This window comes from Morone saxatilis, unplaced genomic scaffold, assembly GCF_004916995.1.
Source record: "Morone saxatilis isolate NCDOM2014 unplaced genomic scaffold, NCSU_SB_2.0 Contig2, whole genome shotgun sequence".
NCBI lineage: Eukaryota > Metazoa > Chordata > Actinopteri > Moronidae > Morone > Morone saxatilis.
Window position 1 is genome coordinate 22385520 of NW_023339762.1, and position 19310 is coordinate 22404829.

Here is a 19310-nt window from a genome sequence, read left to right on the forward strand (position 1 = left end):
AAGCAGCTGATGTAATGCTTCATAGACTTTATGTTGACGCGCCCTGAGAATCCAAGCATAAAGGTTTCTCATCAGTAAATCTTGTCTTGTTTTTGAAGAGTTTTATTAAAAATGTAATTACATTAAAGGGGACGTATAATGTCTCATCAGTGACATGCTTTACTCTTGAATCACCGTTAGTTGCCACTGAGGTAGCAGCTACTCTTACATACAACGAAACATACATATAAAACAAGACATGTGACGTAAAAAGTCTCAATGAATGCTGACAAGTAAAAAAAAAACACCCTGTTAAATTCCATCTTAGTTCAAGTCTGTTGAGGTTGGGATTATTATTCATGTGTTTTTTTAAGAAGTCTTTTAACACTTGCTTCACTCTGTGCTTCAGTGATCATAGCTGGTAACTTCCACACTGTGATGGCTCTATATATTGATGCGTTGCCTCTTGGCTTATGTGGCTTCCTCTCTCGTGATGGCGCCTGGTGTTCTTAGCCTGGAGCCTAACGAGGGTGTCGCTCTGTGGAGGTGGATGTTCCTTCTTCGTCAGGCCTGAAGGCTTTGACACGGGGGATAAAACACCCACGTGCCTCTTGTCCCCCGAAGTCTCTTTGTGTAGTCTGAGTAAAAATGAGGAAGGTTAGGGAGTAGAGAAGAGCAATGAAAGGCCATGAAAACTATGTAATATGTATAATGCTTGTCAACACACTACAACGACAACCTGAGCGTATAACATTAAGAGAACGGCACAAGAAGAGAGAGTGCTCAAGAGGAATAAACTCAAATTTACGCATTTCTTCTCAGGTCCCTGCTCCTCTTCACGGGCACAAATAAATTGCCGGGGGATTCGGTTTCTCTCAGGGCGACGTCGGGGGTTTGATTTCTCTGGTTCTGCTCTCCAAGTAGTACATCTCTCCACAGGGACGAACCCACTGAATGAATGATAAAAATCAGGTAATAAAGAGGAAGAAGTGAGGTTAGCTGAAAGTCACAAAAAAAAAAAATGCTTTTCTGATACAAAATTAGCTGCACATTAGCTTCAATTTCATACATCAGTATATTGTGTGTGCATACGAAACCTTCTGAGAACTCTTCTTCCTGTTCCACATCCTGCTGTTTGGTCTTTGTTGTGTCTGTGTGAGAGGTGGAGGAATCCTCGGGCACAAAGTAACGCTCTGAGACCCGTGAAGAGGTTCTGTCTCTGGGAATTTGCCAGCTGTTGGACTTATCAGAGGTGAAACTGGACATCAAACCCTTTGTTGGAACAATGTCTGGAATCATCTTGACGTGCATGGATATGGGAGACCTGCGGAAGAAGAGATATAACACTCGGTGAATCTGAACGTAGCTCAACGTGTAGCTGTGTCTTGTTTATACTTAAGGGTACAATGTATATGTGGGGTTTACCTCTGGGGCCGAAAGGAACCTGGCAGCCCTGAAAGGGGGAGACGAGGCAGACTTGAATTGACTGAGAGACGATGAAACTGGAAAAATAAATGAATTCAGTTGCATATGGAACAACTGTACGTGCGGACAAACCTCTGCAGACTTTATTGGAGACCATGGATTGTCGGGGGCAGTGAAGCTGTTGTGGGTTCAGTGAAGGTGGATGGATAGCACTCAGGTACAGCAGCTGAGAGGAGCATCTCCAATGTCCTGCATCCATCCCCATTTCATCTGTGAAAGCAAGAATTATCACTACTAAACAAGACCTTTCCCACTGCATTGATGGTTGGAAATACTTCTGCCTTTATCTCCAGGGAACTATGTATGTATTGGACAATGATATACTTTAAATATGTTTAATGAGTCTCCACCAAATCTCCTAAATCAGTCAAAAAGCAACCAGAACTTATAAAATACGGAAAAGTGATGGTAGTGGTGAATTAGACGCTGGGGGGTTAAGTGTGGACGATTTTTAGAAAAGCTGAGCCTCCAAAATAATAATAATAAAACCTTACCTGTGTGAGGTGTCAGAGCTTTGTATATGCTGTGATGTGGACACGCTTTTGTCCTACAACGCTGGTTTGCAGCTTTCATGTTTTCCAGAATGTGGTCCTAAAACACAGAAGATATCCCAAAATCAAAGTCAAAATTGTACAACCTTTTCATTTTACCCCCTACGTTTTTACACAAATATCTGTACTTTACTCTCAGCTCATTACTTTAGTTTTAATGCTTTTGAGGGAAATAATGGATTCTTCTTATTATTTTTTGCCTCATTGCACGCATGAATATGATATCAGACAGACGTAACAAGACAAAACAGACACAAGAGGGAGACTCAACCCTATTTGAAGTTTCAGTCAGATTTGCACAGAAAGAGCCAGTAGAAATGTCCTTCAGAGAAACCAAGAGAGTACCTTTTACCTTCCAAGTTCTTCTACTTTACTCTTCTACGTCTTTTTTCACACAAGTATCTGTACTTCTACTTGAATAAAGAATGTGTGTACTTTTGCTTATTTGAAACCAGATCATCTGGCTCATCTTTACCTTGACAGGCTCGCAGCCCTGCCACAGAGTCACCTGACTGACCTCCCCAGGCTGAGTGGTGGGAGGAGGGATCGCAGCTTGTCTTGTGGGGCCCTTTACCTTCACAAAGACAGAAATATTAACAGGAACAGTTCAGGAAATGTTCTCATTAAACGTATTCACACTTTCTCTACTTCATACCTGATGTTTTTTCCTGTATCTTTCAACGGGCCTCTCTTGGATGCTCTCATTAACTGTGTTCTCATGGGGCGGGTTGGGCTCCTGCAAAGACCGTTCACTAATCAGTCTTGTTTAAAGTCATTAACACACGAACAAGATAAGGCTGTGTACTAATTAACGGGTAATTTACAATGTTTTTGATGCTGCTTTGTAGGACTTTTGGCGGTGTGTTTTTCTTCACTTTCTCGTGTCGCAGCCTGTTCCTCTCTTTATGACTCTTCAGGCGTTTCTTTTTCTTCTTCACAGGAGTTTGCTGTGGAGGAGAGCAGGAGCATGTGGTTAACAACAGAAGACATTCAAAACTGATTTTAACAAAGGAGCCGTTCACTGGATCCAAATGTGATATTAACCTTAGAAATAAAGTAAGGCTCTCATACGTAAAAACACTATTCCATGGGAGAGTAGATTGATGTCAGTATACCTCTGAATTGGCAGCTTGTAGCTGGTTCAGTAAATGAACTGGGAGTCCATCAGAATCTGAACTATCTGAACCACTGGTGCTGTGAGAGTAAACAGGAAATGTTCACATTTTATACCTCTCCCATGGGGATGTGGGTTTTGAAAGTGAATTTAAAATAATAATAATAAAATACTACATTACCTGGTTTCCAGGTCAGACACAGAGATGTTACAGTTAGTGCCCAAATCTTTTCCCAGCCTCTCTCTGACCTCCTTTCTCAACAACGCTCCCAGCTCTGTCAGACAGTAAGTGACCTGAGGTAAGAAGCACAGAGGAAACATAAAAAAATAACACAATACAATGCTCACATTTAAAGACCACAGTCACAAAAATCAAAAATTAAAAACCACTATTCAGCGAATTTATATTTTGGCGCACAAAACCATTTCTGGGACTAAAACAGCCCTCCAGTGATGGAAGGAGTCAGACTGCTGCTTTATCTCTCACCTTTGTTGGATCAGGGTCACAGTAGTCCAGCAGGGTGTCACAAAAGGAAAAGCCAATGGACTTCAGGTCTCCAGTTGTAAAATGTGTCCCTTTCCTGTTGCCTGACATTCAGACAGATGATATCAGATAGATATAAGAGACATGTAAGCGCACACACACACACACACACACACACACACATACGTTTGGAAAGTCTAAACTCACCCAGAGTGGAGCCTCCGAAGGAGGCCTCCATAGTGTAGCTGTTTTTGATGCCAAGTCTCCACATGGCGATACGTCCCGTTCCCTCTTTGCTCTTCTGCACCCGGAACTTACAACTCTTAAAGGAGAACTAAGGAAGAGGGTTATTTAGATGTTGTAGTTTAAATGTTGCACAAATGAACACCAAAAAAAAGATACTGCCTCTGAAATGTGGTGAATATGCTGCACAGATTGTATATGGTGTCCAGAATACTAGAGACTAGACTAAACTAATTAAAACAGGTTTACAAAAGGCCAAAAATAATAAAGAACTTGTGATTGTACTTCTAGCAGGTGAACAAAACTGTTGAGGTCTTCAGATGTTCCACTCTTTACCTTATTACTGGCATTCTTGCTCAGCATAAGTGGAAAGACTCTCTCATGGAGCTTCAGCGAACCATCACCTCTCTTGTTACAACCGTACATGAAGACGTTGTTTTTACGGTTGTGGCCGTGAAAGTCACAGTAAAGAATTACATCCGTTTCAGCCACCAGCCTGGGGAAAAGACAGCATAACATAACAGGTTTGTATGAAACTTCAAAGACCCTGGTTCAAGAAGCAGTCAGAGACATTTCTTTCTGTTTCTACTGATAACTAAGTAATAAGGGAAGATATTCCAGGAAAGAAAGTTAAGTCCATTGACTTTGACAACAAATAAAGTTCAGTAAAATGAGGTACCAAACTGTGAAACTACAGTAAACCTCAACCAAACGAACTGCTCACTGACATAAAGGATAAGAACTGATCATGTTCTGTTCTATGTAAGCTTCAAATTAATAAATAAAATAGACTTTGTAACATCTGACCTGCTTATTGTGAACATTAAATGGATAAACAGACACATCAGAAAGAGCAGAAAGACTTCGGAAAACACTAATTTTTTGAATTTCCATTAAATTGCGAAATGTATTTGTATTTGTATATATAATTATGTGTTTGTTTGTTCATGCATGTGTCCTGTCTTACCGTTCCACCATGTTTCGGGTGTGCCACACACAGGGAAAGAAATCCTTGAGCAACGTCTTGTAATTTCTGTTAAGGTCCCTGCCTGCCAGAGAGCAGCGGTAATTGCCCACTACTACACCATCTGGATTCAGCATCGGCACCACCTGCAGCACGGCAGATTCAAATGAGGAACTGTGTTGGATGTTTGTGTTTCATAAATCACCATACAGACGTATAACAAATTGGAACGTAATGATTGTGAAGATCAGACAGAGGTGACAGTTCGAGCTCGAGGTCCCTCACCTTAAAAACAAAAGTGTCCCTGAGTAGCTGAGCATCCTCTGAGTCCCCGAGCAGGAAGTCTAGGAACCCCTCCATCATCCAGGACGCGTTGGTCTCCCCGGGGTGCACTCTGGCCGTCACCACCACACTCTTCTTGGTCCTGGCCTCCGACCTCCGGACCCCCCGGGACGTTATTGTCAGCAAATATACGTCATTCCCAGCCAGGCTGTGGCACAGCACCCGCAGTGTGCAGTATGACGCAGTTGCTGGGTTGGAAGAAATGCGCTTCAGGTAGCTCTGCAGGTGTGAATAGGTGTAGGGGTAGCAGTGGGCCAGGTAGCAGGTGTCTGCGTCATAAGGGAACTGGAGAGTCCAGGTGAGCGAGTAGAGGGTGACCGGGTTGCTGCTGTTGTCCTTTGAATTCTAAATAGAGAGACGGTGGTTTTAAAGACCATTTTGTGCTGTTTGCTGTTCTGGTGTGCAACATGACAGACCACAGATGTTCATAATTCACTTACTACAGATCTCATACTTCATTTTACTGCCAAACATTTTATTAACAGTTATTTCCAGTTTATGTGAGTATAGAATGAAATTGAACTGGCAGAGAGTTTAAACTTGTCTTTCGCTGTTCCTTCTTTAGTTTTAAGTCTTATTTCATTGCCCGGTTCATTTACAACACTGCACTGTGGATAAGTTATTACTAGTATGTATAACTAGTGAATTATTTCCCTTTTGTTCCCTTTTTTCCCTTGCTTATGGCTGGAAGGACTCACTACTTGTGAGTAATACGCTGTATTCCTATGGGGATCCCTTTATCTGCACTACCATGCAGTGAAACCCAAATTTTTTGATGACTTAAAGGTGATTAAATGTTCTCTGTGACAAATCACGTATTTAAAACAAGTTCAAAATCTCTAAATGAAATGTTATTCTACACTTGCCTAAAAACGACAGATGCTGGGGAAGTAAATTACAGTGCAAGGACAAAAGCCCTCAGAAAGTTGACCTGCCTGATTGAAGTTGCGGTAGTATTTGATATTTGAGCCGGTGCGTTGCCATCCAACACCTTCATCCTTAGCAGCCCTCTCAGAGTAGAGGAGTGGTCTCATACCCAGAGAGTACAGGCTTCTGCTCTTCATCATGTTGATGACAGTGAAGCGGTAGGTCACTCCAGCCTTCATGTTCCTGACCCTGAAGTAAAACCACTGCGTGTGCTTTCTGGTGTACATGTCCGTGCACAGGGTGAGCTCGTAGTTAAAGACACCCCTGAACAAGAGAGAAATATGGAGGAGACAGAGACAGAGTAAGTTAACCCAGAGGTGAAAATAGAAATGAAACGGGTTATATAAGTTGTTAAGACTTACACTTGCACAGCCTTCTGCAGGTTCCCACTCTCGAAGCGTGACTCAAACTCAAGGGTGAGGTCTGTTTCATGGGAATCGTACATGGCACTCTTAGCGGGCCCACTGCTTCCTCCGACGCGGGAGAAGGTGAAGTAGGGACGCTTCGTGGCTTAAAAGAGTGACAACAGGAAAAGGGTGAATATCAAATGCTACATTTGTTTAAAAACACAGCTTTCAGTAAAAAATGTACTATCGATTTACTGAAGAATTAAGGAATTAGGTTTGCCCTCAATAAAATGCCCCTAAATCCAAACATATCACGTACTTTCAAAGGGGAAGCTGTGGCATGAACTAACACAAAATATTAGTTTCCTCCTATCATTATCTTATCTTTAGAAGAACTTTAATCATATAATAGGTAACATTTGTGCATTAAAATGTCTATAATCACTAGACCTATGTTATATATTTTATTGAATTGTGTACTAACATTATCCCAAATGTTTCCAAATGTTCAACACCTGAGAAATCTGTAATTTTATTCAGGTAACGGTAACGTTTTACGGTCGCCTGTTAATGGCGTCATATCCCCTTTGCACGTGTCTGCATTGTGGTTGCCTCCAAGAGTCGTTTGGTCGTTTTTAACTATATATTTGAACTGAATGAAGGATTTTAGTCACAGGACATCCTTTAGTTCACCGAACACATATTTGTTCATTGTTTTTTTGCAGTTTTAATCACCAGATCAGTTTGGTCTGGAGAGGAGGAAACCTCTGCAGATAATTTGGCTTCCGGTAAAAACCTCCTGAGCAATGAACAATGAAGGAATCTGTCTTTAACGATGGCAGTGGTGGTGAAGACAGCTCCCGTGTTTGCCCCCATAACGGCAGAAATGACGTTTAAGACCTGTTGGTAGAACACGAGAAAATGCTTCTTCAAAATGCCTTTGTCGTCACAAGTTACCATGGTCAGTGCAGTACACCACTCTCCCCTTCCCCTCTTCGGCTGGCATGGGCGTCCTCTCATATCCTGTGGGCTGGTAGAAAGGCTCTGGCTCTGCGGGGTCCCACTCTGCAACATTACGTGGTTAACATTACTGAAGACTGGATACGTTTTGCCAAAAGCATCTCCTCACAAGTTCGACTCCTTTGTGCTTCTCAGTAGCAGCTTAAATAAAACTTGTAATTACCTATGTGATGGATAGTGTCGCTGATAACCTCACACTCTATGGGCCAACGGGGGTGGGGGATCGATGGGAAGTTAACCAGCTCCAACGGTGCCCTGAGTCTCAAGGTAGGTCGATCGGTGTCAAAGTCTATGAGCAGCTGCCTGGTCCGCAGAGTCTGATTTAGGTTTAAAGATACTGAAAAGTCGACATAAATCACACCTTCAATAACTGCTCCTTCCCCCTCCTGCTCCTTACAGTGGTGTACAATAGATATGCATTTTTTATCAGGTCTGCCCCCCAGCTCTTACCTCACCTAGACCACACAAGCATGTCCATTTAAAAAGGGATTACGCTGCACCTAATTGCTTTAATCATCTCGCTGACAAAAGAGCTCCTGTTTAATGTTTAATGACGTCGCGTTAGGGAGGGGATGCCGTATATACGCTTTACTTTAGTGTCAGATCAGGTTAATACTGACTCAAAAACTCTTTCTTCCCCCTCTGCAATCAGACTCCTGAACACATCACATCAATGAACCACCTCGTCATTTACACCTGTACTTCTTGTTTACAGCTGCGCTCTTGCACAACTGTTTGTTTTTGTTTCATTGCACATCAGACACTTTTAAAATGACTGTAATATTAGTGTTTATTTTTATCTTTTTAACTTACTGTACTTATTGTAATATTGTCTTTTTTACTATTCTATTATTGGGTAATAATGTGTTTTTTTGTTACTTATTGTATTCTACTATTCAATTCAATTTTATTTGTATAGCGCCAATTCAGAACAGAAGTTATCTCAGGACACATTTTCAAATAGAGCAGGTTAGCACGAACTCCTTTATCACATTTGTACTTAATGCGTCGGTATCAGGGTGGACAGCAGAGGAAAACTTGCTTTCTTTTGTTGCATATGAAAATAAACATCTTGTAAACTTGAAACTACAGATCGTTGTGAACGTTATTTCGAATGGCTTCTTCCAGCAGCCTGTGTGAGAAAAGCTTACGCAGCCTCCTCCTCGCTAAACTCCTCCTCGTTGTCCTTAGAGTCACTGGCGTCCAGTTTGTCCAGCCGGTGGGTATTCCACCAGTTCCTGATCGCAGAGACGGCCATGGTTTTTGGGTGTTTTCTCTGCCTGATTTGGGGGGAAGAAATGTAAAGTCCCATCAATGTTTGTGTGTTAAAACTGAGTCAGACCATGTACAGCGGATTTATTTTTTTTTATTTTATTTCTATTTTTATTTTATTTATTTATTTTATCTATTTTACTTATTTTATCTATTTTATTTTATTTTATTTATTTTAATCTATTTTATTTATTTTATCTGATTTTATTTTTTTACTTATTTTATTCTATTTTATTCTATTTTTATTTTATTTTATTGCTTTATTATTTTACTGTGTGCCTCCATCTTTTTATTGCTGTTGCTTCTATTGTGTTATCTATTTATTCTGTATATCTTTTTGGTGCAGCACTTTGGAAACCTTGGTGTTTGTTGAAATCGTGCTATATAAATAAAGTGGATTGGATTAAGCTCGGCCCCTGTAATCTGGGTAATTCAGGGTAATTCAGAGCCAGTTTTTTGTCTTTTTGCCCCACAGAATATCACGTTTCTCTTCTTAGAAATGTGTAATGGAACAGATTATTTCATTATTCAGTGATGGACTTCTTACCAGATGTTTCTCTCAGTTTGAGGCATTACAGGCAGCTCATAGCTCAGCAGCACTGTCCCTGAATAAATAAACAAATAACATTTAGATTAAGGAAGATGTATTCATGACTGGTTAACTCAACTAACTAACCACTAACTTAACTAATGAACACACAAATGGATGTTTTACGGATGATCTGTACTTTTATTTCCCATTGTCTGACACATTTTGAACACCTTGAGTATATAAATCACTGCATTGTTCAGTAACAGCAGCTACAACTTCATCCTGCGTGTACAAAGAAAGTCTGAAACAATACTGAGTGAATTACTGGAGGCAAATAAAACAAGTTTGGACAAAACTTACGTTAAGTTGCAGAGGGGGGGGGGTTTCCTTGTCGCCCGTCTCTCTGTTTCTCCTGTCTGTCAGTCATATAAACCACTGACCTGTTGGTTGAACACTTATAACAATACTAACTTGGTTTTCTTCAACGAGTTGAAAAAAATCTTCCCGACTTTACGCGCCGTTGCCATGGAGCTGATGGAACAACAACATCGCGGTTGCCACGGAGACGCCGCAACATTCGTTCTAACGTGCAGGAAATTATTTGTCGTAAAAACCCGGAAAGTTTTTTATTTTCTTTTTGTGTTTGTTGTAATTTAATTTATTTTTTTACAATACACAGTCTTATAATGTATTGAATGTTGATATTTGTGTCTGATTATTGTCTTATTTTTTTATATATATATTTGTATTATTCATTTTATTATTATTTATTATTATTATTTTATTAAAATTTATTATAAAACATTTTTATTGTTTATAATGTATCTGTTTTTGTTGCCTATTATAATCTGACAACGAGGGTTCACCACTCAATGTATTCCCAAGAAGTCAATAAAAGCTTGAATGAATGAATGTATTTAATGACTATTATCTCAATAAAGTTTTAAAATAAACAATTTGTCATGAAAGTGGGGTCATGGCGTTAAAAGGTATTATGAATATAACTAATAACTAATTAATATAACTACTGATAACACTGCACTCTTACAATATTACGCTGTGTCTGTGATTCATTTACCATGACTATTACTCACCATTGTACTGGGCTTAGATTCAGATTCAGATGACTTTATTGTCCATTAAATTTGCATAAAATGGAAATTCATCTTTGGCACAGGCTTATGTCAACACACACTAAAACACGACAATGCATAACAGCAACACAGAAGTGGCAATGTAATGGAAGTGATGGACGTGTAAGCCTATATAACAATCACAACAAAAGCAGTAAAAATGTAAATTAAAAATCATTTTTTAACATGGATATTAAAAATAGGGAAAAGGAAAGTACAAGGGGCTAATTTTTAAAAAAGGTTTTTATTGAGGATGTTCACAGCTGTTAGAATAAAGAAGATTTTTTGCAACCATTCTTCCTGCTCCCTGGGACTGGAGCGAACACTGAAAACTTGGTGTTAAAGCTCCAGTTACCTGAGAAGAGCAAAACTTTATCTTCCTTTCTTGCAGATGTATTCAACATTGTCTTGAAAGCTGAGTTTATTGTCTGTTACTGTCCCGAGGCATTGGAAGTTGGTGACCTGCTCCACTTCCTGGCCCTTCATACTGATTGACGTGTAGGAACAATCGGCTCTCCTATTGCTCCTTAATTCACATTTCTTTAATCTTGGTGACATTAAAGTCGAGGAAGCGGTTGTTAAACCAGGAGACAAGGCTGTTGATGTGCTGACAGTAGGTGGCACTGTCCATATTGTGCAGGCAATCAGGACCACGTCGTTATTAAAACCAAGATGAGTGTAGTCTATTAAAAAAAATGTTTTTAATGCATAATAAAAAAATACAGCACATATAAAACAAAAGAATTAAGAGATGACTTTGGAAAAACAGTTTAATAACTTTTTACAAAATGTACAAGTTCAGTGATGTTCCCTCCCCTTCCAAAAACATGGCTTATCCCATTATACATTGTATGTACACAGTTGTAAAAATGTTCAATAAAATAGATAATCCCTCCAAACAAACTGTGGTGGTCCTCTATATGGGGTCTATACAAAACAGTGTTGAAGTATTTCTGATGAACTCGAGACATTTGGCACATTTACAATAATGGCTAAAAAAAGAAAAGAAAAAAGAAACTGACATTCAAACCCTTTCGGTGAATGGCCTGCCATGTAAGGGCCTCGAAATGTCTTCATCATGGCCAAAGAAAATGTAAAAGAAAGTCCACAGATCATTAAACAAAACTTAAGCAGGGGAAGGGCGACCTTTGTGGTAATGGTTGGAGTGGATTTTTTTAAAAAACGTTGTATTGGTCGAAGTAGGACCCAATCCAGATGTTACGTGTTATTCGCCACCTTCTTTTTCTTCAGTCGCTGCCGCCAGTCATCAGGAAGTGCCTCAAAGTTAGCATTCTTTGAAGCTTTTCCTCTGTAGAATTAATAATAACAGTTAGTAAAAAGGTTACCAAGATGGAGAAACAGAAGAAACTGGGAGAGAACTCAGTAGAACAGTGTAGCTTCATCCTTATATCGTCATCACAAAAAATAAACCTACGTCACGAACTGCTGTTGCTTCCACTCCTCGATACTCTTCTTATTCAGCTGATCTCGGTCCTCGTCACTGGAGCTGCTCTTCTCTTCCTCATCCAACTCCTTCTGGATGCTCTGCCACTTCTTCACCAGCGAAGGCATTTTGATCTTACTCTTCTTTGACTACAGAGACACAGGAGGACGAAAATTACCCTGCAGATTCTTTTGCATGTTGTATTTAATCACTGGATCACCTGGTTGGATGTAGATTTTACAAAAAGGTTTACACTGGAAACGTGATCTTCAGTACTAACCTTATCCTTTTTTGTTTTCTTGGTCTTGTCTGTGGCCACAGCTTTGGCTCCTGGAGGTTCACAGGGCGGCTGGGATGGTGGCAGTGGTGGTTGAGGTGGTAGTGCTGGGACAGGCGGGGGAGGAGGTTCACATGGGACCAAAGGGGCAACGACAGCCGGGACGCCCCAGTAGGCAGTTGCTGACATTATAGGAGCTGCAGACAAGGAGAAACCTTTATTAGGTAAATACTACTAATTATTGCAGTTACTTTGTTTGAAACTCCATCCCTACCTTGAGCACTGCCATAGTGAGGTGAGACAGGTACACTCAGTATAAAAACACACTTCTGACAAGTTCTGTCTTGTCTGCAAGGGTTCAGTGCTCAGGGTGGACACCATGATTGGGTACTAATCTTGTTTCAGGGGATGTTTTTTAATAATTTTTGTTCTTAATATGATTAATATATACTGCAAGTGCTGATGTGGTATATAATATATAATATTGTTTTACCTGCACTGGCAGCAGGCTGGGTGTAGAGAATGGGACTGCTGCCGATAGTAATGGCTTTATTCATCTGGCTGGCTTTGCGTTTCTGACCCTTCCCCAAGGGGCCCGACGACTCCACAATCTGTGTAAGAGACAGGAAATATAACCATCTGCTGTTATCTTTTATTCTGAATGTGCACATGTGGCATTATCAGGCACAACATTAACTTGATTACTGTCGTACCTTAATGCTAGCAGTGCCTGGAGGTAGAGGAGGCCTCCCACTGCCGTCTTCCTCGGTTCCAGGGGCCGGAGGCTCTGCGTCATTGTCATCATCCATCTCCATCTCCACCTCCATGATCTCGCTATCGCTGTCAGGAGGGGGAGGCGGTGGAGGTGGGGAGCCCGGGGGGAGAGGCGGAGGCGGCGGGTAGTTGGAAGGCGGAGGTGGGCTGTCAGGAAGGGGAGGTTGAGATGGGGACCAGAAAAATGGTGCACTGGGTTGAGGAGGCGCTGGTGGCGGGGGAGCAGTTGCAGATCCTGTTTAAAAAATAAAACACATAGTAAAGAAGAAATTTGGCAGGCTGGTACAAGGAGCAGCAACAGTACTAATGGACTGACCTGTGACCCCACCCGCAGATGCAGATGCTGCTTTGGTATCCCCCTGGCCGGAAGTCTGTGTCTGGCTACCTTGGCCGCCCTTTAGGTCCTCGTCCTCCTCTGTTGGGAAATCCCACTGGGAGGCACTGGTCCGGTCGTTCACATAGAAGTACCGCCTGTGCTCTCTAAAAAGTGGGACAACAGAGATAGAAGGCAAGAGTCTCAACTACTGGCCTAGCAACTGGCTGAGTTGCATGATACCCTGGGACAGTGGGGCAAGGGAGTGGACATAATGGCCACAGTAGGGGGTGGGGCAGGAGTGTTGGTATGGACAGCGACTTTAGCCATCCAAAAGAAGGGCCCAATTAGAGTGTGGTTATGGGTGTGGATAGGGAACCCACCTTGCTCTCAAAAACAAAGAAAGCAAAACAAATCATCTCAAGGTCCTGAAAGTAGCATTCAGCTGCTCACACCATGGTTGTCACATTTGTTCCGTTTTAGACAACCATTTCCTCCCAGACACAGGAAGACGCCAGGGAGGAAGCATCATCATCATCATCATCATTATCATCATCATCATCATCACCACAATCAACAACCATTAGGTCAGAAAATAACAAGCACACAAGTCAACTCGTTTTACATCAGAAAGAACAAAATAAAATCAGGAAGACATATGAAATAGAGTAGGTCTGACCTGCTGGATTCCCGTCATTGCTCCATCTTCACCTTTTATTTGATGCGTGACACTCCTCGCTTCCAGGGCATCACTCTGTCTGCATTGCATTCTGGGTGTTGGAGTCCTGTAAAGTGCAAAGCTCTCCCACGCAACCAACCTTCCTAACATACCTCCCCCTCCCAATTTTTTCCACTGACTGGACCCATAATCAGTCTACAAATGCCCTTACAACAAAAGGGCTTAAGAGTCTGTGTTATACGGACTGGGAGTCCTCTCTGTGGCAGGTTTATTTAACAGGAAGCAGGCTGGCCCAGAGTGGATGCTCCCTTACCAGTACGTGCAAGGCAGAGTGCCAGGATTGCATCACAGAAACCTGAAGAGTCTGTTTCTGTTAAGTATTCTGATCCTCTCGGACTGGTTAAGCTTCTCCCCAAGTCATGTTACAAAGTCTGCAACCTCGGCACTGAGGGGGTTGTAGTCACACGGTAAGATTTGTTTGGGGGGGACGAGGGAGTTTAGAGATGTGAAAGGTAAGGAACGCGTACCTGTCCCAGTGGCAGGACCAGCCTTTAGGGGTGGCGTTAAGTTCGTAATATTTTATGTGTTCAGCAGCTTCCTGCAGCCTGCGGCGAAGATAGACCCCGTTCAGAGCGCCCTCCCTCCAGTCAGAAATCCGAGTCTGGAAAAAAAAAATATCAAAAGAGAAAAGGGGAGAAACATGAGTTAAAAGCCCAGAAAGTAGAGGTAAAGGGATGAAGAGACAGGTGACAAAAACAGAAGAGCCACAAGATAAATGAGAGAAAGAGTAATTACAGTGAGTTTCCAGAATGACACAGTGTGATGGATCATTATGAGAATTTTAAATATTAAGTACTACTACATCACTGTGTGCAAAATGATATGAAACTGAATTAAGCATTTAATATTTTACAAGTCCTACGGGGATATAGCTACATCTGGGAGCTAGGATAACATTGCTAAGAAGTGGAACTATTATCCTCTCACCTCAGTTTGTAGCAGAAGTAACTGAAAGTTTGAGATCGCCTTTTTGTTTATCCCCAGGAACTCCATCTTGCTGGTTAAGGTGTTAGCCAGTTGTCCAATCTGAAACTACATGTTTTTAGCGTCAAAAACATAAAAGGTGCTTACAAGTGCATGTCACAATTACTATGGTTAGTAAGAGTAACCTTGTTACCTTGAGCTCAGGCGTTTCCACTTCTTCTTTAACCGGGGGTTTTGAAAGAGTTTTCTCCTCCGAACTGTCCGTTTCCTTGTCTTCTCCTTCCACAACACTTTCTAGGACTTTAGCAGGTGCTACAGGACACAAGAGAGGCATTTAAGTATGCATTTTTGGCTAAAGGCAGTTCCAAAAGCAGGATTTTTTAATGTATTTTCACCCTCTCCTGTCATGCAGTTGCACATGTAGTTACTTGGACTCACCTGTCTCGGTGTTGTCCTGCAGGTCTGAGCCTCGGCTGTTGGAGTCGGGGCTGGCAGCACATGGGAAGGCAGTCTTCCATCGGTTCTTCTTCAGGGGAACACCGCGAGAACCAGAGGCTTCTTGGCTTGTCTCAGAACAAGGACTGGAGCCCCCTACACTCCCATCACCCTCCTCCAGCGCTCGTAGCTCAGCCTAAGAATCAGACAACAGGTTAGAGCTACTTCATTTAGAAATACTGCTGCATTAAAACAGCATTAAAGTCATTCCTGCCAGGAAATCATAACTGCACACTGAAAAACACCTTTTTCCTCTCCAGCGCTAGTTCCAGTTCCACTGTGTCCTCCTCTGTTTCCTCAGCATCCGAGTTGTCTCCCGATTGTTTCTTTGTGCCAGGTTCCTTCTGGACCGCGGGGACTGCGTCAGGTTCCTGCAGGGGGGCAGCGGGGGATCCTGCAGGGCGGATACCTTCTCCATCCGAATCCAAACTGTTCTCAGGCTCATCCAACCCTTTAAGCAGCCTTTTTCTCCATTTTTCTTCTGCCTCTTTCACCTCAGAGGGGATCAGAGGACCGAGCAGAGATGCAGCCACTCCACGGCGGTCCTCCTCTTCGCTCGTGAGGCCTACAACACTCTCAATTACCTCCTGGAAAAACAAAACACGAGGGCGATATATCAAATATCAGAGTAAGAATCTAGTTGATCCACATTTGTGTTGGACTTCAATAAAACTTGCCTTCACTTTGGTCTCTTTCATTAATGTCGGTGCTGCAGTGGATGCAGCGCTTTCCTCAGTGGGATAACCTGCATGCACTGTCCCGTTGCCATTGACACTAGAGCTATAAAGAAAAATACAAAAAACACATCATACACGTGTACAGCAGTAATGCACGTATTGATCCTACCTCATTGACTGTTAAGTCCCGCAGTTATTATTGTACAACATATGTGAAAATCAGTAAACATATTTGAATAATAACTGTACTTTAAAGATCTCTCCCGGACCCAAACACAATACTACTCTATTCACACGCAACCAGCAGAATCACATCTGCCTTCAACCACCTCAAAAACAATGCAAGCGATTAAGATTTAGATTATGTAGGTACAGTGATTTTATCTTAATGCTTTCTCTCTGCCAGTTCCTCCTACCTGTTGGCATACTGCCCCAGGCTTTGCACTTGATCAGCTAGATAGTGTGGCAGCTCCCAGGATACTTCGTTGGTCAGAGTGTTCCAGTAGTAGTAGCAGCCCGAGTTGTCGTCCCATACCTCCTGCCAGTCTCCCATCTCTACGCCCACTGCAAAAAAAAAACATATACATGAGATACACAGCATCAGGACATGCACACTTGATCTCAAAGGCATTTTTCCTTTATTTTCTCATGTTTTGGTGTCAAAATGACACATGGGGACAACAAGTTTTGAATTTGGTGCAGTACTGAGTGCGACTGATGCAGTCTTAAAAAGGACTACAAGGTAATTCTAGCAAAACCGTCAAAATATGTCCATCAAAAGTGCTTGTTTCTGCCACTGACCAGCTAAGATTAAAAATGTTTAATTTCTCTGAAGACAATAAAGAGGAATTAAACATTTTACGTCCCTTCTGCCTGAGCCGCTGTGTTTCTGACCAACAATTCAATTCCCATTAGTCTCTTTGACCAGGTTAACTCTTAAATAACCCTACAGATATTTACCTCCGGCTAGTGAGTACTGAGTGTCGTACTCAAACTCTGTGCTCTGTTGACTCTGTTCTCCACCGGCAGCGGGTTGCTGAGCATTGGCCTCAGGTCTGGGAGGGGCGGTAGTCGGGACTGAAGAATGAGGTGCTGCATCGTCTGAACTTGGCTGAGTGGTGATTGCATCAATCTCCTGTGGTGGGGAAAAAAGAAACAGAGATTTAAATATTTTTGACATAAACACTAGAAATATATAATTTATTGATGGAAAACTAGTCTCAAGTTAGAAACTTACACAAATTGAACATAAATACTAAAAGCTGAAACATGAAGTCTACTTTGTACCAGCCACAATTATCCACAATGGATTGGGCCCACAGATCTAATTATAATCTCTCCTTTCAGTATTTTGTAATATTCCTTTTATAAAGAACTTTGTAGACTTCTCATTTTAGTATAACCTTCTGTAATTTTCACTACAAGTCAAGTGATATGAAGGACAGAGACCCTCCTTTTATCAACTACTTGTTGTACATGTACCATTTCCTTTCAAACACACAGAACTGGACCAGGAACATGCATTTCTGTACAGTTCTGAGCCTGATACGGTAAATAGAATATAAATAATACTTTATATTTTATCTTTTATTTTATTTTTAATTCTATTCCCTAAGGTCAGGGTTTTACATTTTATTTAATGTACGTTTAATTGTATGTTTTGTATTTTTGTATGCTACTGACTGGATACTTGAATTCGCGATAAAAGAAAAAATAAAGTATCTATCTATCTATCTATCTATCAGGTTAACACTGTTAGGTGTTGCGAACCTTAACCATACATAAATGTTATGCAGGAGCGTACAGCCTCAACCGCACCACCAATAGGTATAAATTAACTTATAATAACTTACTTCTTTTGACAGGAACGAGCTCAACATACATGTTAAATGACCTGCACTTATAAAGCACCTTTCTAGTCTTCTGACACACTACAGGTCAAATACACACACACACACACACACACACACACACACACACTGAAGACACAGGCCGTCTAAAGAAACTCATCAGAAACTGAAATCACACACACATTCGTAAACCGATGGCACAGCATTGGGAGACATTTGGGGCTTCGGTATCTTGCTCAAAGACACTTCTACATAGAGCTGGAGGGGCTGGGGATCGAACCGGCAACCTTCCGATTAGCGGACGAGCCACAGCCACAACCCAGTGACCAGAACTGAGGACTAAAACACAAGTTATACCCACAGCCATGAAATTGGCCAACGTGCTGTCAATATCAGTCGACTGGTTACGTTGAGAATTTGCAGCTGAAAGAGCATCTCCGGCTTCCTCATCATCGCTGTCCTCGTAGGCTCCAAGCAAAGACAGCCCCTCTGGAAGAAAGAGAGAGACAATAAATAACTTTTTATCAATTAAAATACAATGTTTTGTTTTCCATCGTTTTGAGAGACACTTCCACACACTTTACCTGTGGCCTTTACTGCAGGAGCCTTCATGTTTGTGCGTATTGCTCTCACGAATTTGGGGCCATCGCCTTCCTGTTCATCTGTGAAATGAAAACAAATGAAAAAGGACAAAAGGTTTTTTTGTTTAAAAGTTGAGTTTCAGGAGTTGTTGCAGCAAAAAACTACTGTCAGCATCAACCACACGCTGTCTAACCTTTAGAAGTTGAAGATAGTGACCGACACACACACACAGGTGGAGATAAAGAAGGTCAAATGTAATGCTGTGTGTGTGTTTGTCGGTGAACTGCTGCAGTCTTTTCTCATAAACCTGTTTATGGCAGATTTACAAGCACTAGCTTAGCACGCTAGCTCGCAGCTTCTGGTCGCTCCGATAAAAGCAACAAATAAAATAAAATGATTTATTTTCACGAAGCACAGCTGTCGTTTAGCTTTCTTTTTTTTCTTTTTTTAGCAGATATGCATCGTTAGGTTCAGTGTTAACCAGCTCGTCGGGCTGAAAGTCTCCACATGAACACATTTATGGGCCTCGAGTATTTAGCATCCAGCTAATCTCACGGCTAACAAAGTACCGTCGGATCCCGAGGGCGCTTCTTCCCTCTCCCCGGTGTTCCCGCCGCGGAGCCCGGGAGGAGACAGCTGTAGGATCGTCCTCCGACCGACCGCTCCTCCGGTGAGGCGGCTTTTCTTCCCCATGTCTGTGTGTCCGTCTGTCGGCCTGCTCCCTTCACTGGCGACGGTGATGCAGCTCCGCTTCTTCTTCAGGAGAGCGGTGACGATGGGAACCGAGTCTATTGAACGGCTCTTTAACGTGAACGATGGGAACCGAGTCTATTGAACGATGG

General features: G+C 41.9%; 3 protein-coding genes across 4 annotated transcripts in view; all 3 read right to left on the minus strand.

Moving 5' to 3' along the window:
- Window positions 1–76: 76 nt before the first annotated feature.
- agbl2 (ATP/GTP binding protein-like 2) lies at window positions 77–8714 on the minus strand. Its single transcript, XM_035664374.1, has 22 exons — window positions 8608–8714; window positions 8085–8098; window positions 7620–7793; window positions 7394–7501; window positions 6452–6599; window positions 6098–6353; window positions 5106–5507; window positions 4824–4966; window positions 4193–4352; window positions 3821–3947; window positions 3617–3717; window positions 3311–3423; window positions 3131–3209; window positions 2840–2962; window positions 2671–2751; window positions 2491–2589; window positions 1959–2055; window positions 1537–1674; window positions 1405–1432; window positions 1077–1303; window positions 788–929; window positions 77–617 (listed from the first exon to the last, which is right to left on the minus strand). The coding sequence occupies exons 1-22, from the start codon at window positions 8712–8714 to the stop codon at window positions 392–394; spliced, it is 3093 nt and encodes a 1030-aa protein (XP_035520267.1). The 3' UTR covers window positions 77–391.
- Window positions 8715–11145: 2431 nt separating this feature from the next.
- On the minus strand, window positions 11146–19270 carry fnbp4 (formin binding protein 4). Of its 2 annotated transcripts, none has more exons than XM_035665268.1 (17): window positions 19038–19270; window positions 18471–18548; window positions 18248–18375; window positions 16997–17171; window positions 16453–16600; window positions 16037–16139; window positions 15605–15946; window positions 15303–15495; window positions 15058–15176; window positions 14868–14966; window positions 14408–14541; window positions 13205–13368; window positions 12828–13123; window positions 12608–12725; window positions 12118–12311; window positions 11829–11986; window positions 11146–11702 (listed from the first exon to the last, which is right to left on the minus strand). In XM_035665268.1, the coding sequence occupies exons 1-17, from the start codon at window positions 19159–19161 to the stop codon at window positions 11612–11614; spliced, it is 2664 nt and encodes an 887-aa protein (XP_035521161.1). In that variant the 5' UTR covers window positions 19162–19270; the 3' UTR covers window positions 11146–11611. The 2 variants fall into 2 exon arrangements, with proteins under 2 accessions (XP_035521161.1, XP_035521160.1); XM_035665267.1 differs by having other exon boundaries at window positions 14868–14972.
- Window positions 17777–19310, minus strand: part of washc4 (WASH complex subunit 4) — a 31695-nt gene continuing 30161 nt past the window's right edge. The window contains exon 34 of the mRNA XM_035665265.1: window positions 17777–18015. The gene's annotated coding sequence lies outside the window, so the exon portion shown is untranslated. The remainder of the gene's footprint in view (window positions 18016–19310) is intronic.